The sequence below is a fragment of the Oryx dammah genome, unplaced genomic scaffold (assembly GCF_014754425.2).
Source record: "Oryx dammah isolate SB20612 unplaced genomic scaffold, SCBI_Odam_1.1 HiC_scaffold_11056, whole genome shotgun sequence".
NCBI lineage: Eukaryota > Metazoa > Chordata > Mammalia > Artiodactyla > Bovidae > Oryx > Oryx dammah.
Window position 1 is genome coordinate 1,335,377 of NW_024080450.1, and position 19,523 is coordinate 1,354,899.

The 19,523-nt window shown below is 40.0% G+C and overlaps 1 protein-coding gene across 5 annotated transcripts in view; it reads right to left on the bottom strand.

Moving 5' to 3' along the window:
- The window catches only part of LOC120860308 (ubiquitin-associated protein 1), a 65,914-nt gene that overhangs the window by 3,275 nt on the left and 43,116 nt on the right, over positions 1-19,523 (bottom strand). For 3 of the 5 annotated variants that reach the window (XM_040236090.1, XM_040236091.1, XM_040236092.1), the window contains exons 3-4: positions 13,436-13,560; positions 6,318-7,241 (exon numbers count right to left, since the gene is read on the bottom strand). In XM_040236090.1, the coding sequence (XP_040092024.1) occupies positions 6,318-7,241; positions 13,436-13,560 (1,049 nt within the window). The remainder of the gene's footprint in view (positions 1-6,317; positions 7,242-13,435; positions 13,561-19,523) is intronic. The other 2 variants (XM_040236093.1, XM_040236094.1) reach the window with 1 other exon arrangement.

Below are 19,523 nucleotides of genomic sequence, written 5' to 3' on the forward strand. Positions count from 1 at the left end.
AACAAGGTCCCTAGGGCCCAGCCTCTACTGCACTGGCCACAGGCGGCCTGCTCCTACCACCGGCCCCCAGCCTGACTGGACAGATTCCCAGACTTAAACCCGACCACCACTTCTGATAATAATCAGCCAGCCCCAAGGCAAAAAGGCAGCTCACTCCCAGGCTGAAGGACAGAACCACCATGGGAAAAGCTCTCTGACAACTTGGCTCATCTCCCAAGAACCAGGAAAAATCATCCAAGAAAATTTTATTTAACCCTCTCCTTTTTTGGGGGGTTGGGGGAAAGGAAGAGAGGAGGAAAAAAGCCTGCTTATCCTAGAAGCATGTTCAAAATTCTATAGCTATAACCAGATACTCTCCTCCAAGTCAGCTGGGGGAAGCCAAGAAGCTTCAAAGCCTGCAGTGTCTGCTGAACCCTCTCACCAGAGCACACTCCAGGCAGTACAGTCCTGGGGCTCAGTCTTCAGGTTACAAGAGTCACAACAGGGCATGGGAACTGGAGCACACCAGTCTGGCCACTTTGCAGGCCCCAAGACTCTCTCTTTTTAGGGGCAGGTTCTGCCTGGGCCTGGAAATACCAATAGCCAAACAGCATCTTCTTCACATTGCTGGCACAGTACTTCTCACACAAGAAGGAGCTCCCAGACGTTAGGTACAATGTCGCGTGCAGTTCTGAATGCTTGAAGCCTGGCTCTGAGCTTGAAACTTACATGGCCCTGATACGCGTGTCTGTGTGCTCAGTGGCTCGGTCATAATTGACTTTCTGCGACCGAAGGACTGTAGCCTGCCAGGCTTCTCTGTCCTCAGAATTTTCCAGAATGGGTTGCCATTTCCTTCTCTAAGGGATCTTCTCAATCCAGGGATTGAACCTGCATCTCCTGTGTCTCCTGCACTGGCGGGCGGATTCTTTACCACTGAGCCAGCTAGACAGCCTGGGCCCTGATACATTGATTCTACCTTCCAAAATCCACTGAAATGATAATAAAGCTGTATTAACCTTAGAAAAAGAGGGCATAACAGAAGACAATGTATTTCAATGAAATTTTAGAAGGTGGAATGCTAACGGAGGCAGAATAACTGGCAGAAGCAATGAAGTTACAAGTGGGAGATGGGAGAGTCACGTCCAGCGGGAGACCCCTGAGAAGGTTTCAGCATTTGGAAGCACCAGGTACTGTTGGGGTAAGGCAAAGTACGAAGGCAGTGATCAGCAGAAAACCCTCAGGAAGACCTTCCCCAACCCACCTTCTGTGGAGATAGAAGGTTTAATCTAGAAAATGGGAATCAGTAACAAAAAGGACTGAGGATACCAGGCATAGCATATGGCAGAGGGAGGTGCAAGAACCAAAACAGGATTGAGTAAGCCTATCTCAGTATCCTCACTTTCTTTAGCCTTCAAGCAGAATTCTTAGATAAACTTTAATAGCCCCCAAGATCTTCATATGTTGATGTTTTACAGAGCTCCCTTCAAAGCCCTGGTGGCTCAGACGCTAAAGCGTCTGCCTGCAATGAGGAAGACTCGGGTTTGATCCTTGGGTCAGGAAGATCCCCTGGACTCTTGCCTGGAAAATCCCGTGGATGGAGGAGGCTGGTAGGCTACAGTCCATGGGGTCACAAAGAGTCGGACACGACTAAGCAACCTCACTTTGACTTTCTTCAAAGCTTTCTCTGGTGGCTCAGATGGTAAAATCTGCCTGCAATGCAGGAGACCCACGTTCAATCCCTGGATCGGGAAGATACCCTGGAGGAGGGAATGGCAACCCCCTCCAGTATTCTTGCCTGGAGAACTCCATGGACCGAGGAGCCATGGAAGTGGGGCTACAGTCCATGGAGTCACAAAGAATCGGACACAACTGAGTTACTTTCACTTTTACATCAAAGCCAACTAACTAGTCAATCTTAACGATCAGCAGGCACACCCCAACATACATATTCCCCACATTTTGACTGTTTTTCTTTTAGTGACTCACTCTTAAAAGTGAATAGAAAGCCAAAGCCACAAACATAAGACCAAACCAGAAGACGGAAAAGACAGAGCACTTGGAAATTTAAAATAAAGTAAAACTTTTATTTAAAATATTATGAGATTTTTTTAAAATGGTATAATAGTCAAGGATACGTTTCAGATAGTAAAACATAAAGTCAAAGAGATAGAAAAGAGATAGCAAATTAGAAAAACATCAAGGAGGTCCAACATCCAGCATAAATAGGAAGAACAGAGGAAACAGAAAAGTATAATACCAAAAACAAACCACAGCAACCAGATTTTGAAGACTGAGCTGAGCCTTTGCTTGAAAGGATCCAGGGTCAAGCACAATAAGTGAAATTTACACTGGTAAATATCAAATCTCCAGAAATGCAAAAAAAAAAAGGATCCCAAAAGCTTGTGGGTGCAGGGGAAGAACTCCAAATGGCACAGTATTGCTAGAAATCAGAGGTGCTTGTACTTCAACTTGAGAGCTTTCTGTTTTTAGTTCTTATTTATTTATTTATGTATGGCTGCGTGGGGTCTTCACTGTTGTGTGCGCACTTTTCCCCAGCTGCATCAGGCTGGGGCTGCTCTCTAGTTGGGGTACACAGGCTTCCACTGCGGTGGCTTCCTGCGTTGCGGAGCGTGGCTCTAGGCGCGCAGGCTTCGGCAGTGGTGGCTCCTGGGCTCCAGAGCACAGCTTTGGCACACGGGCTTAGTTGCTCCAAGGCATGTGGATCTTCCCGACCAGGGACTGAACTCACATCCCCCTGTTGGCAGGCAAATTCTTAACCAGTGGACCACCAGGAAAGTCCCTGAAAGTTTGTTTTTAAGGGAGTAATGTCTTAAAATTTTTTTAAAGAAAATGATCTTCAACTAAGAAATCTAAATTGAGCCAAACTATTATTCATACATGAGGATAAAATTTAGACATTTTTGGATATTCAAGGATTCAAAATTGAATGTATTTGAATGAGAAAATTATCACTAGGTCTTTGACACTCTTGGAGCATTTGGACAAAACTAGCAACAGGTATAAAGAAATTACACAATTTTTAATGGGGCAGTTAAACTATAAGAAATAAAAGCTACCAAGAAAATCCTCATCACCACCACAGTATTCCATCCCAATCATAATATTAACTAACATTAATTGAACCAAAACTTGTGATATAAATATGATGAAAAATACAAGAAGGTGGAAGAAAGGCTACTATAAGGGCTAAATCCTCAACTTACTGTAACAGGAAGTATAAACCTGTCTAAAATTAATAAATTTAGAAAATGCAATGTAAACATCCAATTTAGAAATAGAGATAAATCCCAGTATACAGTTTGAAGAGTTAAAAGTGCCTGACTATGGGAAGCAAAACTGGAATCAGAGAGAGGTGAGGCAGGAAACTACTCTTTCAATATAAGCCTTTTAAATGCTACTTGGTTTCATTAAAATATTCTTGTATTACTTTGATAAAAATAAATTCATTTTTAAATTTTTAAAATTTTTAATTCAGTTCTTTGTGTCTTTTTCAAAGCTTCCTATTTTTTTCCTATTTCTTTTTTTGGCTGTGCCACGTGACTTTTGGGATCTTAGTCCTGTCCAGGAATGGAACCCAGGGCCACGGCAATGGAAGTGCTGATTCCTAACCACTGGACCACAAGGGAAGCCTCTCCTTTTTTTAAATCTAGAGATGGAGAGTGACTCAGTATTAAAACGATGGCAACATGTGAAATGATCAACAGATTTAAGCACCAAAAAGCTAAGAGAATATATATTATCAGAAATCATTTGAAATACAATTTAAGAGTGAACTGGCACTTCTCATATCCTTCCTGGCCACAATAAGTAAATTGAGAACTCAAATACAAGGAAAAAGGCAAATGTTTCACTGAAGTAACTCTGACAGAGTGGAGAATATACAGCCATACCTGGAGAAAGAGAACCCGATGGCAGATGAGCCTAAGCTGTGAGCAGAGCAAGGCCTCTGGTGGGGCTGAGCCATGGCGGGAAGACACACTGATTAGGGCTAGAGCAGGCAGCTCTCTGCTGCACAGAGAATAAGGGTGCATCTCAAGACTGTTCCTCTCAAGATGACCCCTGGAGTTCTCAACTGCTAAGATTAGTTTATACAAACAATGACACATGAAAATCTGAAAACTGAGACCCAAACACTGGGCCTGAAATAGATGACAAGAACTAAATTCCGGAAGTTCCCTGGGAGTTCCCATGTGAAGGATGTATATGGCCCAACTGACGACCATCACAGGAAAGGTTCCAACTAGCAGCTTCAAAGACTCACCAAGACAGAAAGCCAGGATGGAACTAGGCTTTGCTCCCTAGGAGTAAGGGCCTCGACTTCCTTAAAGATCACCACAACTCCAACTCTGTTTAAAGTTGCCCCCACAGGGCAGCAAATCCCCAGACCAGAATGAAGCAGGGACCCTCGTACCCTAAAATGGATGGGCCCAAAAGAAACTGCACAATCAAATGTGTCAAAGAATGATGAGTGTTCTGGTTTGAGAAATACCCTTTGCAATTAGTTCACTGGCTTTGGTCTCTCAATGGCTCACTTTAACACTCTTAAGTTAGATGGGGGTGAGGGTGGGGGATGGTGGTGGCTGAAGATCCCTAACCTTCTGGAGTGGTTTTAATTTCTCTAAAGCATACAATGAATTAGGGAGCAGAGAGGAGTATCCTGCTGACCAGAGCCCAACCACAAACCCGGGGGAGTTAGGATAAGGCCCATGCTAAGAGATGTTACAGGCTTCACTGGGGACTTCAACAGTAAAGAATCCACCTGCCAATGCAGAAGACATCCCTGGGTCGGGAAGATTCCCTGGAGAAGGAAACAGCAATCCACTCCAGGATTCTTGCCTGGGAAATCGCACGGACTTGGTGAGCTCCAGTCCTTGGGATCGCAAAGAGGTAGACATGACTGAGCGACTAAACAAAAACAAGAAATGTTTATGCACTCTATTGAGTTTCTCTGGGCCAAGGTCCATGGACATTTACAGCAGTAAGCTCTCTGACAATGGAAGCACTCACGCAGAAACAATCATTTATCAAGAACGTTACAGCTGGGAACCTGCACTCTTTCTAAGGCAGGCCAAAGCTCATCTTTTCTATCAGCTAAGAGCAGGCTGATTATGGTCTCAGAGATATCCGACCAATACAATCAGGCTCCTTTCTGACTCTAAATACCGCCTTGATATGCTGTTATTTAAAAATCTGAACTGGTATAACAAAAGGTTCTTGGACTTCTATGATTTCTATTCTATAATACAATAACGTATTGTTCTGTGCTGCTGAAACAACCACATAAAGTAACCTCCCTGTATATGCAACTTCTCTGTGTGACCAAATCAGATTTCCTTCAAGATGATACAGTTCAGCTCAGTTGCTGAGTCATGTCCAACTCTTTGCGACCCCATGAACTGTAGCACGACAGGCCTCCCTGTCCATCGGCAACTCCCAGAGCTTGCTCAAACTCATGTCCATCAAGTCGGTGATGCCATCCAACCATCTCATCCTCTGTTGTTCCCTTCTCCTCCTGCCTTCCATTTTTCCCAGTACCAATGTCTTTTCCAATGAGTCAGTTCTTCACATCAGGTGGCCAAACTCAAGATGACCCAAGTACAATTTTTCTGTCAATCCACCCTCCAATACTAAATCTGTTCCAATCTTCCCCTCTCCTTCCCTTTGGAGAAAACTGCATAATTCTTAGTAGTAAGCCAAAAAAGAGGAAAAAAAGTAACTGCAGTATTAAAATCCACAGGTTTAAAAATGGCAAATTTCAACCTTTGGCTCAAACTTCCCCAGTTACTAAAGTACCACCTAGTTTAAAGAAACATAACCCCAAATCAGTCAAACACACAGGAGCCAACTTCAGGGCAGAATGAGATGGGAGGAGAGAGGAGAGGGAAGTAGAGAGAAGATAAAATAAGGAGTACCAAGTAAGTGTTAAAAAAAAAAAAAAGTTAATAGGAAAAAGTAAAAAGGCACAAAGAGAGCAAACCTTTAAAAAGTGCAAACACAAGACACGGCAGCATGGAAAACAACAAACTGATTAGGCAGGAAAACATCACTCACATGCTACACATTATCTTTTTGAAGGAAAAGATTAAAAAGATATAGGGAGGAAAAAATCATTACCAGGTTAGCTGCAAAGCTAATAATCCCTGTCCTCAGAAGAATAACCAGAACTATATGTACTTAATGTAATCAAAGTCAATTTGGTCATGCCCCATCCTTCCCTAAATCTTGAAAAGAATGTGAGGGTGGCAACTGCTAGGTAGGATCTAGGTAGGATTTAGAAATCTGTGGAGTTTTAATACAGGGCAATTTAAAAGGCTTACCGTGGGACGTGTATTTGGAGGTGCTGATTCTTCTGTGCACACAGACAAGACAGACAGGGAAGGTGTCTGGGGAGGGGTCAGGGTTGGCACCTCTGTGCCACTGTCCAAGTTCAAAGCTGAAAGCCCAAGGGTAGGATGCCCGTTGAGCTCACTGGCACTGCTTTGGGTGGAAGGCTTTAGGAAATTCCATAAGGTGCCACTGCGGAGGCAGGATGTGCTATGGAAAGTGCTTGCCATCTTGGGTGTCTTCTGACTGCTGTCATCAGAGTCAAGTTTGGGGAAGGACAAGGACTTGATATTGCTCACTGCAGGAATTGGGGGGAGGGACACTTTGGAGGACAGCGACATCTTTTCACAGTTGCCCAGCTGTGGTAAGGTTACAAAGCCATTGGGTTTGTGAAGAGGCTTGAAATCTAGGGTGGCCCGCTCCAGGGAGGCCAGGACCTCCTCCTCCTGTAGCACAGACCCAGAGCTGCCTCGAGGCAAGTTACTGTCCAATAACTGGGCCATAATGGGTCCACTGGTTCCCACCAGAATGTTTCTCAGCTCTTCCTTCTCATCAATAGTTTTTAATTCCAGATTATCAAACGGGTCTTCTTCACACTCAAAGTCAGCAGGATTGAAGTCTGCCTTTGTGTGGGGCGGGCTGAGAACTTTCTGTTTCGGGGCACTGCTGCTGACTCGAGTCGGGGTGAGGATGCTGTTGTGCTGTAAGCTGGCGAGGATGGGGTTCATAGGAGGCGGCATGGTGGCTGCACTGTGCGTCTTGGAAAAGCTCATCTTGCTGTCGCCCTCTGGGCCACTCTTAGAATTCACTTTAGCTTCTGCTTCCTCAGCCTTGCGCTCTGCTTCCCACTGGGCTTCTTGGATCTTCTTAAGATCTTCAGCCCATTCAATGGTTTTCTTTTCCAAGGAGAAGTCATACTGCAAAGATATATCACAGAAAGATGTGAACCCAGGTGGCCATCACTCCCCCACCGAATTCACTTCTTTCTCACCCTGAGACAAAGGAACTGGACAAGACAGCATTGAAGATGTATGGGAGGATCCCGCCTCAGGAAAACTAAGACTTCCTAAGCTTGTAAGATTTCATCAGACTTTGCGCCCTGGTTACATATAGAAATTAATGAGAAAGAACTCCCACCATCTCTAATCATATACCCAGGTCATATGTACCTTGCAGCTTCCTGTGCTTCTCTCCCCTCAGGCCATTTCCCTTCCTAGAATTCTTCACTGGTGGCTCAGGCAGAACTCAACCACCTCCTCTATGAGGCTTTCCCGATGGCCCATTCCTTCCTCTGAACTCTTACATAGTATCTGTCTCTACCACTTGATGCTGAGCACATGTGACCACATGAAATCTTTCTCTAAAACATTTCTGCAACACTATCACAAGCCTCTTGTGGGCAGCAACTGGGCTTTAGACACTCTTAAGATCTCTATTGTCTAACACAATGTCCTCTATGCTCAATATAACAAGAGGCCCTAGTATTTAAGAAGCACTTACAAGGTGCCATGCCTGATTCTAAACACTTTTTATGTATTAGCTCTCTAGATCTCCTCAACGTTACAATGGCTATGCTCAAGTTCATGACGCTGCTAAATGGTAGAGCCTGGATCTGAACCCAGGCAGTCTGACAATATATTCTATGCTCTAAACCACTACCAAATTACAATGAACAGATTGTACTCTAACTGTAGGAAAAGTGCTTATTAAGAAATCTAGACATATTCAAATTGAGATTTTTACAGTGCAAACTCAACAAAAACAAACCACCTCATAAAAAATATGGCCAGATGATCTGAGGAGAATCTTCCAAAGAAGCCATACAGATGGTCAGAGGCACATGAAAAGATGTACATCACCACTAATTATTAGGGAAATGCAAATCAAAACCACAATAAGGTATCACCTCACGCCCACTAAAATGTCTATTATCAAAAAGGCAAGAAATAACAAGTGTTGGAGAGAATATGGAGAAAAGGGAACCTTCATACATATTGTTGGTGGGAGTGTAAACTGGCACAGCCACTGTGGAAAACAGTATGGAAAAGAAGATGTGAGGGAGGGGTGTGTGTTTATGTATGTACATATGTACACAATTTGAAATTAAAAAAAGAAAGATGAAATCTTGTCACCTGCAACAACATGGACAGACCTTGATGGCATTATACTAACTGAAAGAAGTCAGAAGGTGAAAGATAAATACTGCATGATTCCACATGTACACACACACAAGCATACAAAACAAAACAAGAACACAGAGAGAAAACAGATTAGTTATGAGCCAAGGGACAAAAATTGAGTAAAGAAGGTCAACAGTGTAGTGAGAGATGGAAACTAAATTCTGGTGGTAAGGGTGCTGCAGGGTATACCCAAGTCAAAACATAATGCTGTATACATGAAACTTCCACAAAGTTATAAATCAATGTTACCTCAATTTTTGACAAAAAGATTTTACAGTATAAACTGCACAGAAATTCCCTTCAAGGTTCCTTAATAGCTTTAAGCACTGTTCAGTCACTAAGTCATGTCTGACTCTTTGCAACCCCATGGATTACAGTACACCAGGTTTCCCTGTCCTTCACAGAATTTGGTCAAATTCATGTTTGTTGAGTCAGTGACACCATCAAACCATCTCCTCCTTTGTCACCCTCTTCTCCTCCTGCCTTCAATCTTTCTCTCCCAGCACGAGGGTCTTTTCCAAAGAGTCGGCTCTTTGCCGCAGGTGGCCAAAGTATTGGCGCTTCAGCTTCAGCCATCAGTTCTTCCAATGAATATTCAGGGTGGATTTCCCTTAGGATTGATTGGTTTGATCTCCCTGCTGTCCAGGGTACTCTCAAAAGTTTCAGTGCTACAATTCAAAAGCATCAATTCTTCAGCACTCAGCCTTCTTTATGGTCCAACTCTCACATCCATACCTGACTTAGAAAAACCATAGCTTTGACTATATATAGACCTTTGTCAGCAAAGTGATGTCTCTGCTTTTTCATATGCAGTCTAGGTAGGTCATAGCTTTTCTTCTAAGGAGTGTGTTTTAATTTCATGGCTGCAGTCACTGTCCGCAGTGATTCTAGAGCCCAAGAAAATAAAATCGTCACTGTTTCCACTTGCAGCTTCAAGTATCAAGTATAGATCAATTTATAAAAATTTCATTTGTATACTTGGAAAAAATTACCTATTATATTAAACAAAATTCAGCTAGAACAGGAGTAAAAACCTCTGGTGTTCACCCTAAGGCATCAAAGCTAAACAGTGTGTCTGGAGACACAGTAAGAGTAAAGAGGGGAAAGAGAGAGGAAAGAGGCCTACCATGACAAGAGTCTCAGAGTAGAAAAAACACTGTAGAAGAAAGTAGGTTTCATCCCTAAACCTTCCAGCTGCAAACAACACAACAGAAGCCTGGAAATGCACAGATCCAGAAGTTCATTCACACACTCCTAAGTCAGTTACTGGGCCTTAGAAAAACACTTGGGGTATCACAGGGCTTCCTTTCTCTCTCTAACGGAACAGTCAGAAAACACTGGCCAAAGGTTGCTGCTTCTAACTAGGGAGGAAATCCAATTTTGGAACTGGTTTCCCCCACCAAAAACAGGCGTGACCAACTTCCCACTGCCTGTAAACACAGGTCTCTGAAGTTTTACTCCCGAAAGCAACTGGAAATTTCTTCCCTCTGTAATAAAACCTCAAGTTTTTTTTAAAGTTACCAAAGTAATGTAGAATACTTGGAACATAGTAAAAAAAACAAACAAGAAACAGAAAAAATTAGGAGAATTACTATGGTGAAAAAATGTGATTTTTGAGTGTGCAATAATATATAACAGCATCTAATATTTATGGAGTACTAGGAATCAAGAGTAAGCATTATAAATGCATTATTTTACTTAATCCTTATAACAATCTTGTAAGATTACACAGCTATTACTTGGCAATTCCAGCCCATTAATCAGTGAACCAGAGTCTGCTCTAAGCTGTGACACTAAGGGCCACCCTCCACTACTGTGGCCGCCACTACTGTTTCATTTTCAATGAAAACTTTCTGGGCCTGGGTGCAAGGTCTCTGTATGATTTACTGACTCGCTTTGAGGACTTTTAATCTGAAACCCAAGGGCAAATATGAAAAAGTTACACAAAGCTTCAAGCTACCTGTTTAGGGCTCTAGGTCTGATTCCTTTCTGGATGGAGAGAGAGCAGCACCAACACCACAGCCTAACTGCCTCCCGGAGACCGAAGCAGCCGAAGTTTAAGGGCGCTAGCTGCAGTTCCAGAACAAAAACACTGCAGCTAGCCCACACAGGAATGGAGCTTGGAGCCTTGATCTCCTCTTTTGTCATTAGTGGGCACTGGGAGTATGGCAGGCAAAGAACCAGGCACTCATTAGGGCTTCACACAGCTCAAATAGAAAATTCCCCGCAAAGCCTACAACAGCAACAAATGTGGGATTCTAAACAAATTTTCTGAATGATTCAATGAGGCAGTGAATATGAGAACTACTGAAATAAAATGCAGGTGTGATTTAAATCATATTGCTAATAATGTCCTGCACACAGGGTACTATTTACTCAGTATTTGTTGTTGCCAATAAAAAAGCTACCAGGCAAACAGAACAAGGTAAAAACTTCTATGGGAAATTGCCATCTCTCCTGGCTCAATAAATTCTCCATACAAAAGGAGGATCAATTCAGTATACAAAAACATGTAAGATATTCAACATTACCTGAAACTAGGGAAATGTACATCAAAACCACCATGAAGAGGGACTCCCCTAGCAGTCCAGTGGTTAAGACGCACTGCTTTCACTGCAGGGGATGCAGGTTTGATCCCTGGTCAGGAAACTAGGCCCACATGCCACACCGTGAGGCCAAAAAGGAAAAAAAAAAAAAAAACTATGAAACCACCATACACCCATAAGGATGTATATAACCAAAAAGACAGATGATAACAAAAGTTGGCAAGGATATGCAGAAACTGGAAACTTCATGCAGTGTAGGCAAGATTATAAACTGGTATGGCCACTCCAGTCTGGCAATTCCTCAAAAGGTAAAACAGTTATTATATAATCCAACAATTCCACTCCAATGTACATACCCAAGAAAACTGAAAGCATACGTCTGTACAAAAACCTGTATACAAATAGTCACAGCACTATTGTTCCTAAAAGCCAAAAAACTGGAAACCGTCAAAAATGTCTATCAATGGTGGACTTCCCTGGAGGTCCAATGGTTAAGACTCCTAGCTTCCACTGCAGGGGGCACAGGTTCAATGCCTGGTCAGGGAACTAAGATCCCACATGCCACTCAGTACGACCAAAAAAAAAAATCTATCACCTGATAAATGGATAAACAAACTGTGGTATATCAACACAATGGAATTATTCAGCTATAAAAATCAATGTAAAACTTGAAAACATCATGTTATATAAAATAAACCTATCACATATGTATTTATATAGTCATATATAAAAGACTAAATATTCTATTATTCCATTTATATGATATTCCAGAATAGACAAATTCATGAAAACAGAAAGTAGATTTAGTGGTTGCCAGGGTTTGATGGGAGGGGAAAATAGGGAGTGACTACTAATGTACCCTGGATTTCTTCTCGGGGTGATAAACATGTTCTGGAATTAGATGGTGGTAATGGTTACACAACTCCAAATATAATAATAAAAAGACTCCAGTTATTTGCATACCTTAAAAGGGAAAATTTTGTGGGTATGTGAATTATTTATCAATAAAGCTATTATTTAAAAATGTAATAAGTTCTCCCACTATGATTATTCCCTACAAAGACCAGAAAAAAATTAAAGTTTTTATTATTATTTTTTGGCTGTGCCATGCCACTTGTAGGATCTTAGTTCCCCAACCAGGGATCGAACCTAGGTGCTCAGCAGTGAAAGCACAGAATAATCCTAACCACTGGATTGCCAGGGAATTCCCAAATCTTTTTTTTCTCCCAAAGAATACACTTTAGAGTAACATAGTAATGCTTTAGTAAATTCCCCGTCTTTGCCAAGAGGTTGTATTTTAAAAATCTAAAGTCACAGAAATAAGTATTTGGGTGAGTAGTGCACCCTTCTGTTTTTCCATGTAACTTCTTCTCTAAACTATAAGCTCCTTGAGGACAGTGTAAGGCATTTGTCTCTATCCTCAGCCACAGCAGAGTGTCCCTCAAAAGCAGGCATTCAGTAAGTGTAGGAAGTCACATAGCATGGGGGCATTTGCTGCTTTCAAGATATAATCTTATACATTTATATATAACTGAGCTTTAAAGATCCAAGGACTGAAAAAGAAGCTATTGAGGGAATGGCATTTAAGCACAGTCGAGAAGAATAAATAGATTTTTAACAGGCAGACCACTTTCAGTATGGTGAGAAAGAGGAGACTATTTCAAGTGGATATAACCACTCATGAGAAAAGCATGATACAGACAAATAGTACATGTAGTACATTCAACAAGCCACTAGTATCCTGGTTTGGAGGGAATATGGAGGAGATGATAAGCTAAGGTACTCGACCATTATCTTATGTCTAGACTTGATTCAGTAAGGGTTGGTGAATCATTGTAAGTTTTTATATTCAGGAATATTATTCTAGAAGCAGTATGAAAAATAGAAGGAAAATTCTGTAAGCTTCTCTGTAAGCAGAGGAGCCCATTGAAGAGACTACGGAAATAGCCCAGGTGAAAACTAAGGTAAGGAATAAACTGAATGGCAAAGGGAAGACACAGCAGAGAGAACATATTATGTAACTTGAGTAACCAAGAAGGTAATGAGCACATTTACAGAAGGAAAGAGGAGAAGAAGCAAATCAGATGAGCAACAGGAATTTGTTTTGCACAAGGTACAGAACCCCAGGAACATACAACCTAACAGATTATACAAGATCTGTAAAAGATATAGAAACATATACAAGGTGCTGGGGCGGGGGGCGGGCCCCCCTGTGCACATGTGCATGTCTGTGCGTGACAGAGACAATGTGAGCCAAGCAGTAACAGGAGCTATCAGAAACATCAACAAGAGATAGAAGATTTTTTTTTCTATTGTACTATACATCAAATTCTTACTCCTTAAAACTGTAAATGTACTAAACTTTAACTAAAAATTACCACTTACCTGTACTTCTCTGACAACCTGCAAACAATCAGGCAAGGAGAAGCCAATAGGAAGACCAACTTTAGCTGGTGTTTTGAATTTGTCTCCTATCTTAAATGGGACATCATCAAGGTAACTGAAAGTCCCTACAATCAAAAATAAAGTAGAAAATATCAGCAAAGAACTTATTATTTGTTTTTGTATAATCTTATGTCTAGGATACAACATTAATTTATGCTATCCTAAGACTAGAAGCTACAGAGTTCCTTCTCTGACTGCTTACCTTTTCCTGACCCTATATCTCTAAGGAAGAACTCTCACTTGAGGCTACCTGATTTTACTTTGGTTGGGAAGATCCCCTGGAGGAGGGCATGGCAACCTACTCATTTTCTTGCCTGGAGAATCGTCATGGACAGAGGAGCCTGATGGGCTACAGTCCATAGGGTCGCAAAGAGCAGGACAGGATTAAAGCGACTTAGCACACTTGAATACTTGGCACAAAGGCCAAAGTACTCATAGCAACCTAAAAGGCCTCCCCCAACGCCCATTTCCTCTCTTGCCCTCAACTCCTGGCTTACTGCACTAGGTCACAGTGATTCTCTATTCCTCAACCATGACGTGGTCAAAATTACCTCAAAGAATCTGCACTGGCTGCTCCCTCTATCTGGAATGCTCTTCCCTCAGTCACATGGCTTACTCCTTCACCTCCTTCAAGTCTTTGCTCAAATGTCACTTTCTAAGTGAGGCTTACACTGACCACCCTTTTAAAAATTACTCCCACACCCTAACCATAGTAATCTCACATTACTATCTATGTTTCTCCATAGCACTTATTACCTTCTAACATATTATGTAATTTTCATTTTAATTGTATTTATTGTCTGTCTTGCCCAATGGAATACAAGTAACTTGCAAGTATTTAAGTTTTATTTACTGATGTAGTCTCAAAACCTACAGTACTGCCCAGCACATATAAGGCACTTATTAAATACTGCTGAACTGATGACAGAATCTTGATAGAATCTCCACAAAAGAACCTCTTTGGTTAGAATTTCTCTACTCCAGTAAGGATCATTTTTTAATTAATACAAAGAACTACTCTAAAAAAAATTTTAAAGTGATATTTTGGAGATGTGGAAGGAAACCCAGACAAGACCAGAGGAATCAGACTAGGATTATCAGGAGACACAAACCATATGCAACTGAACTGCTTCTAACTCCCTAAATGCTCTCTGTCCATCACAGTTGAGTAACACAGAAAGACGGGACCTTATAATCTACTGATAGGGTCAGACCAAATGAGGTCGTTCCTGTCTATGAAGCTTACGAGGTATACACTCCAAATCAGACCATCTTTTCTTTTCTGGAACAAGTTTGGGGCTAACATGCTGGCAGAAGTATCAGGGACAATGAAATACAGTTGATAAAATAAATTTTGCTTTTTTAATATTAGCAGCTGGTAGAATAAGGCTTGTTTCTGGGTCTCACACACATATATCTTCTTGAGTATTCTCATGGACAGAATAAGACAATTATACATCTTCCATGAAGAGGCTTCTCTTAATAAAAACTCCGTAGATTTCAAGACTTATCAAGGTCAGGATATATTTGTAATCTTGTCATCATTCCCATTTCCCAAGAGTAGTAGACACTGCTCTGATACACCTGAAACCTCCAACAGAAAGAAGGCTCCTGTTCCTACCCTTGGGGGAGAGGTTCCACCTCTTTCCCACATAACCTTTGGCTAGAATTAAAACATCTTAACTGTCTCTAACTCAGATAGTAAATTAAATCCACAACTGTGTTCAATTTAATAATTTTTCTGAGGCACAACCATAATTGTTAACATTCTCGGAAAGTTTTCATATTGGTCATATTTGTGTAAGTGTTTTCTCAGGTGCCAATGCCTGTCACATACCCACCCTGATTTACTTGATTAACTATGTCTTGTTCTTTAAGAATGAGCTTAAGAAAAACTTCCTTCTCAATCTCAGAACAGGTCTTACCACTCTGTATTATTAAGTGTGTTTCCTTATACCCCCTGCCTGCCCCCCACCAAAGACTTTGATCAACACTTTGATCAAATTGAGCAGATCTCATGAGAGTAAAGACCACATGGTCTTATACTTCTTAGTATTTATTAAAACTCAAAATGATTTACCTAAAATGACAAAGCTAGTGATAAAAAGGTTTTAACAGATATTCATGCAAGATGTAAGCACATTTATAAGGTTCTGCAGAAAGTCACAAAAATTTACCAGAGGTACCAAAAAAAGAAAAAAAAAAAAAAAACACAAGTATCAGGTACCATCATAGCTTGCCAACAAAACCCTGGTTACAACACTAAAACCTTCTGTCACTTAAAATGCTTTACAGTATAGAGATCAAAAGCAAGGCTCTTTTCATTTGTAGAGAAGTTTTACCTGTTTTCCATGAAAACAGGTGCTCAAAAGTTACTGAAAGTTAGAGTCTACCTTCAGCTAGCGCCCTGATTAACTGGAAACAAAGCTGGAACTGGTATTTTCTAAGAAGCACTGGAAAGACTTACAGTCAAGTCAATAATCACAAAATTAAGTCTTCTGTTTAAGAAAATTTTAAGTACACAAAGTAGGCCAATTATACGACACATACATATTTTAAAAGTCCTATGTATAATAATACTTATGTGCATATATGATACACAAATATAAGAAAACCTATCCACGTTAATACTAACAAAAATTTTTTTTAATGAATAGTTCTTTTAGAGTTTGGTAATTGGGAGTTAAGGGGGGAAAACTATTTTAAAAAGTACTTAAGATATGTGAGCCAAATGATAATATCTTTAAAGATAGGTGTTCAGTTTCCCTGCACACCTTTCAGTTAGAAAATTATGACAGTGTTGTATATGCACACAGATGACTTCTATTCTATAAACAGAAGTAGGTCTTGGCTTAAGGACGGACCAGATCAAGTAGAACACCTTGAAACAACTGTGATTCCCCTTTATTAAATAAGCACCAATTACAGGTAACTGGTTTAAAAAGCAGTTTCATTTCACTAACAAAGCCAACCCTTGGGTGATTTAGCACATTCTCTAACCTTCTGCCCCCTCCTCCAGGCTTTGTTAACAGGGAATGAGTAAAGAAGTTTCATGATTATTGGGATGAGGGGTTAGAGCTAAAAGGCAAAAGGGATTTAAGAGACAGCAAAAAAAGCAACTTTTAAAATAATGGACAGAGATTAGTACAACTGAATAAGGTTGCTTTGAGGATTACAAAGAATAATTTTACAAATATAACCAACTATACCTTAGGAACCATTCATTTTTAGCCAATATATCAGAATATCTATTTAAAAACATCAATTTCTCTTGTATCTCAATACATTTTATTATTAAATAGATTCAATAAAACCTCAACCACATGGCCAAGAGAATTAAGCTCTGTGGCTAACAATTTTCTGGCTCAACCCAAGTACCTTTTAGTTTCAGTCTTTATTACTGAAGATCCTTCTAAAACATCTGAGACCATTACCTTCAGTTTCATTAAAAAAAACAAAGTACATCTCTGATGGAGGGGTTGTTCCTTGAGGTCAGTTTCTGCACACTGCTTGCCATTATGCCATGGAAGAAGGAAACAGGCTGAATGTGTAAATGACTCAGGATAAATTCTGAGAAGTTTTCATTCTGTTTCCTTTCTTTCTAAATTGCTGATACATTTATGATCTTGTAACCTGCCTGATTTTCTGAAAAAAAAAATTTAATTCTACATGGGGATAGAAATTCCTAATAGAGGGTAGCAAACAGATTACGCTTAATGCAGATTTTACTGTGTTCAAATTGAGGTCTTTGAAAAAGAAGACTAGATCAAATTTAAAATTAGGTGAAAATGGCAATTCCATTAACTATCATTACCTTAAAGCTGTAAAGCAGGTTAACAGTTGCAAAATTAGATCCATAGATAAATGGAGAGACAAACATACACACATATACACACATACAATCATGTAAGTATCACTACAAGATAAGCAGTCAAAAGAAAATGGTATTCATACCCTAACAAAAAACAAGATAACCTACAAAATCAGCTTTTTAATACGCAGGCTCTGGCGTTAAATCAAAAATAAGACACAGAAAAACAAGAAAAAGTGATTTACCATCAAAAGAAGAACCCAAGTTCAGGGATACCAAAGGTATCGGAATTCTCAGAGAATTTTAAAACTGTAATCAATGTGTTAAAGGATCTAGTGGAATAGGTGAACATGTGTGAGCAGATGGGGAATTTCAACAGAGAAATGGAAATAAAGAGAGACAAATGAAAACACTAAAAATTCAGTATGAGAGAATAAAATTTTTGATAGTTCATAAGCCAGGCTATGCTAATCAGAAGAAAATACTCAGAAGAGGAAAGAATTAAAGAATTTGAAATTAGGTCAAAAGAAATTAAAAGAATTAAAACACAAAGAGAAAAAAAAAATGGAACAGAGTCTTAAGAGATCTCTGGGACAGTATCAAACAGCCTAATGTGCATGTGATTAGTCTCAAAAGGCTGAGAGAGAGATATGTAGCAAAAGAAATGAAAGAGGAGATAATCGCTGCAAATTTTCAAAAGTAGTAAAAGACATTAACCCATAGATCCAAGAAGTTTAGCTAACTCCAAGCAGGGTAAATACATAGAAAATCACACCAGGGCACCTCATAGTCAAAATGTTGCAAACAAAAGCTAAAATCTTAAAAGAAGGGAGATGGGCATCATATTTTGTACACAAGAAAGTGATTAAAGGATGGCTGACTTCTCTATATTACACTGTTACTTACAGCAGTAACACATCAACTTTTAAAACAATCTATGGACTTCCCTGGCAATTCAGCAGTTAAGACTCAGCTTCCACTACAGGGGGACGGGTTCCCTTAGTTAGGGAACTAAGATCCCACATGCCACACAGTGTGGCCAAAAAATAAATATATACATTTTTTTCTATCATTCAGCAGAAAAAGTAATTCAATATGTTAGTAAAAATTACACAAAGAGCAAAATAAACATTTCTAAAAGTTAGCTAAAAACGGTCATAAATATGACAGCTTGGCCTTTCAAAGGAGGGAGTTTAGTTTTATTAAGCCCAATTACAAAGACTTTTTTTTTTCAAATTAGAATCTCAAGGCATTTTTCCAGATACTTAAAAGTAATTTGTTTGTTGAATCAGTTTTTTAAAAATCCTTTAAAATTCACCTCTGGAAAATAACTTTTTCTCAGATAAAACAAGTGGAAAATTAATTAAAAATTAAAGACTGACATTCAGAAAGGCCAGCTCTAAACGAGACAAAGGTTTGCAATTTACATAATATAAGAAAAATATTTTTAAAGGTCTTTGAAAAGTTACTATATCTCTTATTCTATTATTTAGGTGTATACGGTTATTGATGACAGTGAAAGAAGTTCAATCTCAGCTGAAAAGAATGAACTTGAAGAAAAATAAAATACTAGTTATAAGACAGCACAGTATAAGATATAGTCAGCTCAAATATTTAAATTTTTAAAAAAGTATTTTCATATCCAGTCATGAGAGCAGCTGTTAACTCCTTGTGCACACTCCAAATGACCTAGAATTACACACACACACACACACACGTTATCTAATCCCCAATCAGATAATACCTAACTTAGGGGACACTCCAAATGACCTAGAATTACACACACACACACGCGTTATCACACACACACACACACACGTTATCTCACACACACACACACACACACACACACACACGTACATACGTTATCTAATCCCCAATCAGATAATACCTAACTTAGGGGGGACCAACCCAGAGGCTCATAAATTAAATGGTGTCAAATCAGATACTCACTTGACCAGGAGATACAAACACTTTAGCTATATGATGCTAGCCACTTAAGTTCAAAAATCAGATGTCAAGAAGCAAACATAACTAGGGAGGCCATTTTTGGCCCTGTGCACTCTACACAAGTAGGTCAAGAAAGCAAGTCTATAAACAGAATAAAAATGGAGCACATCCGCAGAGAAGAGCACGAGAGATGGACAGAGCTGTAGACTTTGTTTCCTGGGTTTCTAATTTCAGCCTTGTAAGGCCAGGCGGAATTTGATTTCCTGC